The following is a 13,539-nucleotide window of genomic DNA, read 5'->3' as shown; positions in this document are numbered from 1 at the left end:
CTTCTCAGATGCTCCCCTTCATCTGAGCCATTCTGACATGGTTCAATATCAGGCCTTTTCCCCAGGGAAGGGAGTCCAGGACATTTAAGCCATGATCGTGATCTTTCCACCTCGGTCCTGAATTTCAGTAAGGTTGACTCAGAGGTCGACCTCACTGATGGCCTCCTGCATCCTGCTGGTCGAGCACGCCAGGGGGCACATATGGGCTTTGCAGTGGGATCTGAAGTCTCAGTGGGCCCAACATCAAAAGAACTTTCCAAAACATATTCAGATTTCGAAGGAGACAGCAAAAGAATTGCAGTGGTGGCTACTAGACCACAACTAGTCCATAGGCAGACCCCACTCCCTTCCTCACCCAGAGCTGACAGTGGTGATTGATGCACGCTTCTGAGTTGTAGGCTAGCCATCCGGGAGAGGTGAAGAACCGAGGCCTCGGATGTCCAGCGGAGTTCCACCTCCATCTCAACCTTCTGGAGCAGATGGCCATCCACTCTGCAATGAAACCCTTCCTTCCTCCAACAAAGGGATGCTAGTCCAGGAGCTCACAGACAACACCACCAAGTTCTACTGCAAGAAGCAAGGTGGGGTGGAGCCATGGAACTCCTAGGAATTTTCCTGGTACTTAACCACTTGTCAGGCTCTTTGAATGTCAGGACCGACAAGCTCAGCTGTTGAGTGGCAATTAACTACGGAGGCGAAGTGAGAAATCTTTTGCAAATGGAGAGAACCTTGGCTCAACCTCATCGCCACCACCGATGAACAATGTCAGCACTTCTGTGGGCTGGAGTGTCCAAGGAGAATCTCGCTTTGAGATGCGTTCCACCTCAACTGGACCCTGGACTCTTGTAAGCCTTTCCGCCAATGTCACTCCTGCCCTCAAGAATATCTTTCAGAGTTGATAATGTCATCTTTGCAAAGCCCTTCTGCTACCTCACAGCCAAAGCCTGGAACGACCTCTACCCCTCAACCCCCAGCAACTCCCCACACTGCTCCAGTTCAGGAAGGACCTCATGACCTCTTTGGTTGACCCCAGCCCTCAGAGCCGCCTACTCCCCTCCCCCCCCAGCGTCTTGAGAGACCCTAACGTTGAGTAGCTGCGCCTTATCAACCCCTGATTGCAGACAGGCACTAAAAAAATCTGTATACGCCTGTCATTGGGACAAATGTATGGCTTGGTGCAGTACTTGGCAGATATACCCCCTCCAGGTGAAGTTATCTGACATTTTATCTGGCAAGGCTTTGCTCTGGGCACAGTTAAGGGGTACCTTGTAGCTATTTCAGCTTTTTTGCGGTTCCCAGATCAGCCTTCATTGTTTAAGCCTCCAGTTGTTTTATATTTTTGAAAAGGGTTACATTTGTTTCCTCCCTCTGTGATGCCACAGTGGGACCTTAACTTGCTCATTACATTTCTCATGTGTAATCCATTCAAGCCGCTTCACAGCTGCTCCTTGTGGCGTCTCACCCTCAAGACAGTGTTCCTCGTCACCATTACATCGGTGTGGCCTTTTTCCCAGGCAAGCTGCTATTACAGCTGCAAGCATTTTTCTGGCCTAAAGTTGTGACGCTGTTCCACGTCAGTCAGAACACCACCCTGCCGACATTCTATGTTCCATAGCTTGGACCCCAAGAGAGCACTGAGCTTTTACATACATCGTACCAAAGAACATCAGGTGGACAATCAGTTCTTGTGGGGTTCCTCGGAGTGGTCTGTCCTTCAAGACTGTCTGGCTGGAGTCCAGTCACAGACCCACATCCAAATCGGTACTGCTTTGGTACCTATTTAAAAGTGAGGAATCTGTGGCTAGAAGTCTCAGAAGAACGCGTTGCTTACTATTCGTAAAGCTCTTTATGGTAGAGACTATCCAGTCACAGATCCCTCACCAACCCTCCCCATTCTGTGGCTGAACTCTATCCATTAGTAAGATCCCATGTCTAGGAACCTGCTCATTTGTCACACCAATTTCCTCGAAAGCAACTGATGACAGCATGTGGGATTGGCCGCAATATAGGCTATGCATCAAATTTCCATGGATGAATGGCATCAGTGCGAAGTCGCACTGTGCCACCTATGGGCACACAAAGGTACAGCTGAAAAGTTTTCGGATCCAGTCTGACACCTAGGAAATATTCAAAAGGTGAGGAATCTGCGGCTAGATAGAGTCTTTACTAGAAAGAGTGTATTCGAAGGTAAATAACTTCTACCTCCACCAAGGCCAGTAACTTGAGCGCTGGTTTGAAGATTAGTGATGTGGCTGATCACCTGCAATGTGCTTCGCTGTGGAGGAAAACAGTTTCCTGTGAGGCTGAAAATCACCTGGTGTGGCAAGGGTAGGGTATGGGTTCAGATTGCAGGAGACAAGGAGGTGGCTTAGCTTGAGGTTCTTGCAGTGTGGGCCCATTGCTGCATTGATCTGTATGCTGTCTGATACGGAGTCAGGAAAATACTCACCGACTGCTCCCTTCAGCAGCTACTCCTCCCTGCTCTGGGTTCATATCCCTCCCCTGACAAAAAGAAGCAAGGGGGAGTACCTTTAAATGCTAATCTGATGATGTCATGAATAAAACGGTCATGGCCGAGAGCAGCCAGCCCCATGACACTGCTAACAGCAGCCCTCGTCACAGTTAGCAGATGGAAGGGCCAACTTGGATTGGTCAGATGCTTAGAGAGAATAAGGAGGGTTACAGGTTAAACTGAAAATGCCATGTCTACTTTAGTAGGTAATAATCTGGTATTTTCAGTTTAAACCAAAAAGACAAGTAGCTATGAAGCTGGGCAAGGTTGTTACAAGATACAATTACAGCTGACCTGTATAATGGCAAAATTAGTACTGAAGATGAAAATAGATCAAATTCGACTAACATAAATGTCACACGTTAATTCAAATAAAATTGCTACAACATGTAGGGAAAGGTACATGCAATAAGATACCGTTTAACAGCCTCTAACTGTTTAAAGGTTGCAAACATCTGCTATGAAGGTTCATCAAATCAAAATATTCAGTGGTAAAAATGTGTTTTTCTATAGTGCTTAACTAAGGAATGAGGCAAGTGCAGATCCTGGGAATGGAATCGGTTGAACAACAACTACAGTGGAGTTTCAATTTTTCTTTTAGCAGTACAGTAATATAGTCTTTATGTTGCACGAAAAAAGTAAAGAGAAAGGAAGGCCAGACACTACAAATCCAGTGCAAGTTAAATTGGGTAATGGAGCAGATTTCTAAATAAGATAATGGCAAGTAATTTAACAATACAGTGCTATATTTTACAATTACAAAGTATATTTTTTCTTGTCCCAAGATAACATTAAATGCTAAGTTTAAGAATAAGAGGAAGAAACACCCTGTTTAGACCTTGGGTTTTGGACTGCATCTAGTTACATTTACATACCTGTGCAATAATTGACAGAATCCCCAGAACTGCTATAAATGCTGCAACGCTTTCAGGTGAAAAGCCCATAATCTAAAAGAAGAAACAAAGCACATTATGTTGGAAAAATACTATTTCAACATTGTTACAGTCCTATAAACAGAGACACAATGATTCAGAAATGCTGAAAAGATCACACACACACACAATATACATACACATGCAAACCTCGTCCTCAAGTCTGCAGGTCAGATTATAGGAAAACATGCAACACAGATGTGTGGATAGATGGTTGTGAGAAGCTTTTGCCTGTCTACTACATGTAGTTCTTTCTAACACAGATGGATTGAAAATCACAGAGAAGGGAAAAGACTGGTGGCTGCATGCAACACAAGTCAAACCTAGACCATACAGATAGGTTTATGATAAATTATTGTTACATCTACTGAAAACCACTAATTCTGCTTTCGTTCTGAAGTAATACACAGAGGAGGGAGTCACAGAGAGAGGAGAGAGATGCAATGGAAAAAGAGAGAGAAACTTAGAATGAGGGAAAGAAAGACAGAAGAGGAGGGACCAAGGTGAAGAGGAACCAAGAGGAAGAGACAGAGGAGAGAGTGGGAGGAGGAGACAGAGGAGAAAAGAAGTAGAAGAAGAAAGAAGTAAAGGAGGATAAGAGATGGAAAAGAAATAGAATGAGTGCAAAAGAGGAGAGTGAGCATGGGAGAATTGGTGAAAAAGTAACAGGAGTGATCAGAAATGCTGAAAAACAGAAGTATAAGTGGAGAAAAAGGAGAGATTAAGAGACCTTGTATGTAGTAGGATTTAAAGTTAAAGGTGACAAGCCAGCTGGCAGCAGATATTTACTGTTTTAAAAACTAATAATATTTACTTTGGAATTGCTTGGGAAGCACCGCTCAAATCAGCACCTTTGTAGAATGCTTGGCCTTCTGATAACTAGGTAATTAAAACACTGTTCAAAACTACATCTCTTGATTGCATGAAGTGTAAAGGCAAATGGTTAGATCACATGGGAATCTAATAATTAACCAGCACAAGATAGCTTCTTAGCTACAAATTTGGTAATAGCATTTTGCTGATTTGTAACACCAGCTCCTCTATATGTTTGCCAGTTTAACAGCCACACATATTTTTACTCTGTTCTTCCATAGGTAATAGCGGCATTAAACCATTAATCAAATTTATTACACAGAGGTGTCCAATATAGGATAAGTGCCAGAGATTAGGAAAAACTCATACAACTAAAAATACTCTGTGTCCATATGAGTGGTCCAACAGAAAACACGGGTTGAGGAGTCAAACGCAAAATCACATAGGCTGAGAAGGAGTGGTTTCTTACCTGTAACTCCAGTTCTGTAGTAGGGGTATCTCTATTATAGTCATAATCTAGTGAATAGTCCCGCCCATGTGCGGGGACCCCGGAGCAATCAAAAATAGTCTCTTAAGTTGTCTTCTTCTGTAGTCCTGCATAGACACTTAAGAGAAAATCAAGACAAATAATGCAGCCTAAACAACAAGGCTACATTGGCCAGCACTTCATCATGAAGTGAAAAGGATAGCCAAATAAAATCAAATGTTATACATTTTGCAAGTTTCACACAGAGAGAAACTCCCCTTCACACAAATCCTTTGAAATGATAGAGAGGAAGGGTAGGACAGACAAGCCCCATAGGCTGCCATTATGTGTCTGGAAAAGGGATACCGTGCCTTTAAGGAAACTTTCCAGAACTCTCTTGGTATCCCAGAATGCACAGCAAATCCCTCCACTTTCAGTTTTTTGGAAGTGTATAAAGCTAGACCTGTAGCATTCCATAATCCATCCTTTTCTCCACTGGGGAGGAGGGCAGGGCGCTTATGACTATAACAGAGATAACCCTACTACAGAACTGGAGTTACAGGTAAGAAACAACTCCTTCTGTAGTAGGGGATCTCTGTGCATAGTCATAATCTAGTGAATAGAATGGCAAGCCCATCCCAACAAACCAATCCGACGGGGGAGGAAAAAGACAACATCACTACTGTGCAAACAGACTTCTCAACGAAGCCTGCACCACCTGAGCATCTGCTCTGGCCTCAGAGTCCAGACAGTACTGTTTAGCAAAGGTATGGGCCGACCTCCACGTGGCAGCCCTACAGATATCTGCAATGGGAACCTTACGAAGCAAAGCTGTTGTAGCTGCTTTGCCCCTGGTGGAATAAGCCTTAGGCTTACCCCCTAAGGTTTTGTTACCCTTTTGGTAACATAACTGGATACAGGACACAATCCACCTCGAGACGGACTGTTTTGAGGTGGCATGACCAGTCCTGACCGACCCATAATTGACAAACAATTGGTCTGACCTACGAATGTCCTTGGTCTTATCCAAGTAGAATTTCAACACCCTTCTGACATCCAGGGAACGAAGAGACCTTTCCGCTGGAGTGGAAGGATCTTTTGAAAAACGTAGGTAAAGTTATAGTCTGATAGACATGGATATCAGAAATCATCTTAGGAAGGAACTTAGGGTGAGTACACATCACAACCTTAGCAGTATGAAATAGCGTATAAGGTTCTTGGCAACACAATGCCTGAATTTCAGCCACCCTGCGGGCCAATGTAATGGCCACGAGGAAAGCCGCCTTCCATGATAAGTGCTGTAATGAAGCCTTATGAATAGGTTCAAAGGGATCCTTCATCAACCTGGACAGCACCATATTCAGCTCCCCCAAAGGCGAAGGACACCTAACAGGAGGAAACACTTTCTTCAATCCTTCCAAAAATTCTTTAATCAAAGGAATCTTGCAGAAGGATGACTCTGAAGGGCCTCTCCTATACACAGTTAATGCTGCAAGGTGAACCTTAATAGAATGAAAATTAAGGCCAGATTGAGCCCAAATGCAACAGGTATGGAAGTATGACATCCTCCTTGTAGGTCCTCGGAACATAGTTTTTAGACGTAGACCAGATGCAGAACCTCTTCCACGTGAAGGCATAGGAAGTCCTAGTGGAAGGTCGCTTAGCCTCCTTGAGTATCCATGCAATCATCAGGCAGATACAGGCGTACATATTGCACTATCTCAGAAGCCATGCCGCCAAACCAAACGATGAGAGGTTGGGGTGCACCATCTGCCCCCGAACTTCGTGAGAAGGACCGGCCGACCCGGCAGTCGCAGGGGAGACCTGGGAAGCAGGTCCTTGAACCACCACTGTCGGGGCCATTCCAGAGCAATGAGGATCCTCTGATCTATGGACTGAGACAGCTTAATGAGTACTGCCGGAATCAGGGGAAGGGGTGGAAAAGCGTACAAAAGGCTGTTCGACCAGCTGATCCATAGCACGTTCCCCAGAGTCCCCTGTTAATACCAGGAGGCGAAAACTCTGCATTTTCTGTTTACGGCGGTGGCGAACAGATCTACGTCTGGAGTGCCCCACCTGTCAAAGATGTGTCCTAGCACCTCGTCATGTAGGACCCACTCGTGGTTTTCTTGCACCAGCCTGCTGACTGCGTCCGTCCGAGCATTCCGCACACCTGTCAGAGGGGTAGCCGTTAGCGACAGTCCTCTGGCTAGCAGCCAGTGCCAGATCGCCTGCACTTCTTGTAACTGTGTGCGCGATCTCAAGCCCCGCTGCTTGTTGAGGTTATACATTGCGGTCGTATTGTCCGTCTGTACAAGCACGGGGTTGGTCTGGAAGGACGGATGAAAGGCCTTCAGTGCCAAGTGGACAGCTCTGAGGTTCAAGAAATTGACGTGATACGTGGAATCCGCCGGGGACCACGTTCCCTGGATCAGTAGATAATCTGAATGCGCTCCCCAGCCGTGGAGAGAAGCATCCGTGATGATAGCCTGACTGGGAATGTCCTTGTGGAATGGAACCCCCCTTTGAGGAGATTCTCTGCGGAGCACTGTAGGAGAGTTGGGTCTGCAATCCTATGATCACCCAGATTTTTGCTTTTTGCTTCACTGGTTTACGACTTTCCCTGGCTGTGGGCCTGCTAATCAGACCCACAGCCTAGCTGTTCTCTCTACTCCAAATTGTACCCAGGTACTGAATTGGCACTGGGCCCTCTCAAGTCCCTGTACCCAGGGCTGAGGTGCACCCAGAAGTCTCCCAGGGGCTGCAGCATGTATTATGCCACCCCTGGGCTGACTAACTAAATCAGACACAACTGGCTGCTTGACAGCTGGGGCAAAGTGGTGTAATCACCCTTTGCTTTAGATATAGTATTCCTATATCTAAACCTAAATGGGCACACAGATCTCCTATCAGTCACTCCTATGGCAGGACTTAACAATCCTGAAGGCAGAGTGCTTGGAATCGTGTGAGATAGTGCTCTGGCATGAGCTGAGCCTGTCTGCGGCTTTCGGGATCCATCCCTTAGCCGTTTCCATGATATCGCATACCATATACTCTTAAGTGCATTATAATCCTCGCGGTTATATGCCAACTCTGGTATCGCTTTATCAAAACATGTCGAGTAAGGTGTCATACGAATTGGAATACTAACCCCTCGCCAATTCTGGCGACGGGGTTAGCATTCCACCCTTCTAGAGGGACACGACATGTATGTAACCTGTAACCCCGGTTAAAGTCAGACAGAGCCTTAGCTCCACAAAATGGATGCTGCCACCGAGACACAAGTCTGCCCTCCTGCTGCTGGGAGTCCTCCCAGCCCAGGAGGCAAGGACAAAGGGTTTCCTGCCAGGGGCGGTGCCAGCACCGTCCCAGACAGGATTTTGTGTATCCTAGGTAGGCAGGGCTTTAGAGGAAGGTGACTGCAAGTGGCACCCCGGTGCTCACTGTGCATAGGCCGGCTGGAACCAGTTCCAGGGGCACTCCAGCCCCTGGCCTGGGGAAAGCCCGCCAAAGGAGAGGGGTGTAACCACCCCTGCAGGAGAGTAGGGTCTGCAATCCTATGATCACCCAGATTTTTGCTTTTTGCTGCACTGGTTTACGACTTTCCCTGGCTGTGGGCCTGCTAATCAGACCCACAGCCTAGCTGTTCTCTCTCTCCAAATTGTACTCAGGTACTGAATTGGCACTGGGCCCTCTCCAAGTCCCTGTACCCAGGGCTGAGGTGTACCCAGAAGTCTCCCAGGGGCTGAAGCATGTATTATGCCACCCCTGGGCTGACTAACTAAACTGACACAACTGGCTGCACGACAGCTGGGGCAAGGGGTGTACTCACCCTTTGCTTTAGATATAGTATACCTATATCTAACCCTAAAATGGACACACAGATCTATCAGTCACTCCTATGGCAGGCCTTAACAATCCTGAAGGCAGAGTGCTTGGAATCGTGTGAGATGGTGCTCTGGCATGAGCTGAGCCTGTCTGCGGCTTTCGGGATCTATCCCTTAGCCGTTTCCATGATATCGCATACCATATACTCTTAAGTGCATTATAATCCTCGCGGTTATATGCCAACTCTGGTATCGCTTTATCAAAACATGTCGAGTAAGGTGTCATACGAATTGGAATACTAACCCCTCGCCAATTCTGGCGACGGGGTTAGCATTCAACCCTTCTAGAGGGACACGACATGTATGTAACCCCTAACCCCGGTTAAAGTCAAACAGAGCCTCAGCTCCACAAAATGGATGCTGCCACCGAGACACAAGTCTGCCCTCCTGCTGCTGGGAGTCCTCCCAGAGCAGGAGATAAGGACAAAGGGTTTCCTGCCAGGGGCGGTGCCAGCACCGTCCCAGACAGGATTTTGTGTATCCTAGGTAGGCAGGGCTTCAGAGGAAGGTGACTGCAAGTGGCACCCCGGTGCTCACTATGCATAGGCCGGCTTGAACCAGTTCCAGGGACACTCCAGACCCTGAGCTGGGGAAAAGCCCGCCAAGGAAGTGGGTGTAACCACCCCCCTCCTGGTCCCACCCATAGGGCAGGACCTAGTCGCGTGCCAGCCCCCTTTTCCCCAGATAAAGGTAGGAGCAGGCCCCCTTCCAAATTAGATCATCTTTGGAATCAAGACACGACTTTCTACGAAAGGACTTCAAGATTTCCTTCTTCAAGATTCTCCCTTGTGACTAAGGAGTAGTCACCCTGCATCCGCAGGCACCATCGCAAGAACACTGCGGTCTGCTGTAAGTCCTTCCTCCGGAATCCGACTGCCCAGCTCGACAAGACCCGGCTTCCCTGGCACCTCCGACCTCTACTCACCTCTACAGCCAAGCTGAGAACCGTGAGTGCGACGAGACCTCAAGGGACCGACTATTGCCAAGACTGCACGACTTCTGCACAGCAAGCCCACCGAGTAATTTCCTGGCGAGTGCTTTGGGGTCCGAGAAGCCCCGACCCTGAGCAGCTCCAGCACCGAAGAGTAGCCCCCCCAGCATCTCCACGATCGGCGTGGGGCCCTTCTGCTTTTTGCTGCTCACCGCGTTGTTTGGCTACTAGCCCGCTGGCTTGTGGCCTTCTGAACGACGCCAGACGACATCACTGCTGCTGGTCTGGTTGCTTCAGACTGGCCCTTGCTCCCTTCCAGAAGAGGAGCACCCCGGACCCTCCTGGTCCACTCAAGACGCCATTTTGAGTCCACCGCGTGGGCTTGAATTAGCCAAGGCTTTGTTGCCCAATCCTGGGGTCTTCGACGCCGACAGCTTCATCCATCGTGGGACAGCTCGCCTCTCCATCCTGGTCGCCGACAACGCCTCCTGGTCCGTGAGATCTGCAGAGCCAGCGTCGCCCACTCACCTAGTCGAGGTGACTACCATCCGGTGCCCTCCTGGTGCCCACTGACTACTGGCTAGTAGTCACGAACTTGGTCCCCTCTGCTTTCAGGTGTCATCCATCTTCCAGATCCAGGCTTGGATCAACTCGAACTATCTTCACTGGTCGCCTGCCAGCATCTTTCTTCCAGGCTCCTGGTCCGGCAACGAGGATTCCCGACGTCTTTTGAGACCTATGCAGCTGCAGCCCCTGGGCTAGGTAACTTCGGCATTTCGGTGCCCCAGTATAGCCTCACTATCCAAGGGTCAGGATCCACTGTCGTTTTCTCCCTGCCAGGTCGGGTTCGCCCGTGAACACTAACTTTAGCGTTACTAGCTTCCATAGACTTTGTCCCGCATCCCGCGTGAGAGTGCACACTCTGCACCCGAGTCCCCTGGGCCTCCTAGAAGTAATCTAACGATTCCCTAGTCAAGTCCTAGCGATTCCAAAGCCTATTAGTACTGTACTTACCTGCTAGTAATTTCGCATTCCACTTTTAAAGTATATGGTTTTTCGTGCCCCTCGGGCATTTGTGTATACCGTGCTAACTTAAGTATTTTCGTAAGAGTTTTGTTGTGTGCCTAGCACCCTGTCCTCATAAAGAGTACAGGGTTGTTGTGATTCTAATAAATACATTGTTTATTTTCATAACACTTGTGTGGTGTCCTTTCACTGGGTGTTCAAGGGGTAATGTGATGGTAAAACAGCTGGCTTAACACGCCCTCTAGAGTCTTAGCCTTAGACTGCTCGTATCCATGCTACTAGGATAGCTGGTCTATAAGGTTGACTTACAACCAATCATCAATAAGGGTTGTTTGGACTGATATATAGTGATCACTAGAATAGTGAGCACTGCACATCAGGCCAACTTCTCACAACTCCCCTCCTAGTCCCACCCATAGGGCAGGACTTAGTCGCGTGCCAGCCCCTTTTTGCAGGATAAAGGTAGGAACTGGCCCCCTTCCAAATCAGATCATCTTTGAATCCTGAAACTACTTTCCACGAAAGGAACTCAAGACTTCTTCCCAAGATTCTCCCTTGTGACTAAGGAGTAGTCACCCTGCAGTAGCAGGCACCAACCAAGCATCGCGGTTTGTTGCCAGTCTCTCCTCCGGATCAAGACTGCTCCAGCACGACAAGAACCGGCTTCCCTGGCACCTCTGACCTCAACCTACATCATCAGCCCAGCTGTGATCCATGGGTGTGACGAGACCTCGAGGGACCGGCCATCTTCAGAACTGCACGACGCTTGTCCAGCACGACCACCGAGTGACCCTCGACCGAGTGCTTTGGGGTAAGAGAAGCCCCGACCCTGAGCAGCTCCAGCACCGAAGTTCAGCCCCCCTGCATCCACGAGATCTGCGTGGGGCCCTTCTGCTCTTTGCTGCCAACCGCGTTGTCCAGGTCGCTTGCCCGTTGGCTAGTGGCCCTCTCACGACGCTCCACGACGACAACCACTGCTGGTCTGGTTGCTCCAGACTAGCCCTTGCTCCCCTCCAAAAGAGGAGCACCCTGGACCCTCCTGGTCCACTCAAGACGCCATTTTAGGTCCACCGCGTGGGCCTTGCATTTGCCAAGACTTGTTGCCCAATCCTGGGTCCAGCGACGTCGACAGCAAGTACCTTCGTGGGACAGCTCGCACCTCCATCCTGGTCGCCGACAACGCCTCCTGGTCCGAGAGACTGCAGAGCCCAGCAGCGCCCACTCACCTGGCTGAGGTGACTTCGTCCGGTGCCATCCTGGTGCCCACTCAAATCACTGGCTAGTGATTCAGAACTTGGTCCCCTCTGCTTACAGGTTTCTTCTTCCCTGATCCAGGCTTGGATCACCACGAACGTCTTCACTGGCCGCCTGCCAGCAACTTCTTTCTTCAGGCTCCTGGATCTTCAACGAGGGTTTCCGACGCAACTTCAACCCTATGCAGCCGCAGCCCCTGGGCTAGGTAACCTGAGTACTCCGGTGCTCCAGCATAGTCCAACACCCTAAGTGTTCGGATCCACTCTTGTTTTCGACCCACCTAGTCGGGTTCGCCCGAGAACAGTAACTTTGCAACTGCTAGCCTCCATAGACTTTTTCCCGCCTTACGCGTGAGAGTTCCCACTCTGCACACGACGTCCACAGGCCTCCTGCATCTAATCCCAGTGTTTAGAATTGTAGGCCTAGCGATTCCTGAGTCTAGAAAAGTATTACTTACCTGCTAGCAAGTTCGCATTCCACTTACTGAGTATATGGTTTTTCGTGCCCCTAGGGCATTTGTGTAAATTGTGCAACTTAAAGTATTTTCGTAAGAGTTTTGTTGTGTGCTTAGCTCCCTGACTCATAAAGAGTTCAGGGTAGACTTGTTATAAATAAATATCTGTTTATTTTCATAACAACTTGTGTGGTGTCCTTTCACTTGGTGTTCAAGGGGTAATATGATGGTAAAACAGCTGGCTTAACACGCCCTCTAGAGTCTTAGCCTTAGACTGCTCGTATCCATGCTACTAGGATAGCTGGTCTATAAGGTTGACTTACAACCAATCATCAATAAGGGTTGTTTGGACTGATACATAGTGATCACAAGAATAGTGAGCACTGTATATCAGGCCAACTTCTCACAAGCACCACCAACTCAGGGACTGTTGAGCGTGAAGGAACAGCCGGATCCTATCGTCCCATATCCCCCGCTTCTGGTCCCACTGATACTCCAGACATTCCTGCAGCACCCTCATGTGGAGGCGTGCGTTTGGCGTGAGGAAGATGCCAGAGGCCATCGACCCCAGTAGAAAAGACACCGGCCTCCTTTGAAGGAGACACGCTTGCTGAAAGAGTATCGATGGAGGCCCCCAAGTACTGTAGGCACTGGACAGGAGTCGGAACAGACTTGGACATGTTCATGTGCAACCCCAGCTTGTTCAGCAGAACGACCGTCCTGTTGAAGTGCAATTGCGCTTCCTGGAAGGTTGAGGCTTTGATCAACCAGCCGTCCAGGTACGGGTAGACAAAAACCTCGTTCTTTCTCAGGTGCGCTGCCACCCCTGCCATGCATTTTGAAAAAGTCCTGGGTGCAGACTTCAGTCCAAACGGTAGTACGGTGTACTGATAGTGATTGGCGCCGACTAGGAATCGCAGGGACTTCCGCTGTTTCCGTGCAATGGGCACATGGAAGTATGCATTCTGCAGATCTATTACGCCAAGCCAGTCTCCTCTTTGCAGCTGAGGATAAATCTTGTTCAAAGGCAGCATGCAAAACTTCTCTCTGCGAATCCATTTGCTTGCTTGTCGCAAATCCAGAATGGGCCTGAACTCGTTCTTGGCCTTCTTGCGTACCAGGAAGAACCCTGAGTAAAGACCCTTTCCCCTTTGAGACAGAGGGACGTCTTCTATCGCCCTTTTTCTTAACAGGGTATTGGCCTCCGCTTGGAGTTCGCGCAGTTGGAACTGCGAATGAACCGGTGGAATTGCTGGAGGCGGGC

At 48.8% G+C, this 13,539-nt stretch overlaps 1 protein-coding gene across 1 annotated transcript in view; it reads right to left on the bottom strand.

Annotated features, from left to right (window-relative positions):
* SLC71A1 (solute carrier family 71 member 1) overlaps nucleotides 1–13,539 on the bottom strand; it is a 294,743-nt gene that overhangs the window by 72,344 nt on the left and 208,860 nt on the right. Inside the window, exon 8 of the mRNA XM_078644426.1 lies at nucleotides 3,388–3,459. Coding sequence (XP_078500552.1) covers nucleotides 3,388–3,459 — 72 coding nt within the window. The remainder of the gene's footprint in view (nucleotides 1–3,387; nucleotides 3,460–13,539) is intronic.

This window comes from Lissotriton helveticus, chromosome 1_1 (assembly GCF_964261635.1).
Source record: "Lissotriton helveticus chromosome 1_1, aLisHel1.1, whole genome shotgun sequence".
In the NCBI taxonomy this organism is placed as follows: domain Eukaryota; kingdom Metazoa; phylum Chordata; class Amphibia; order Caudata; family Salamandridae; genus Lissotriton; species Lissotriton helveticus.
Note: the sequence above shows the minus strand (reverse complement) of the source record. Positions and strands in the feature narration are given on the sequence as shown.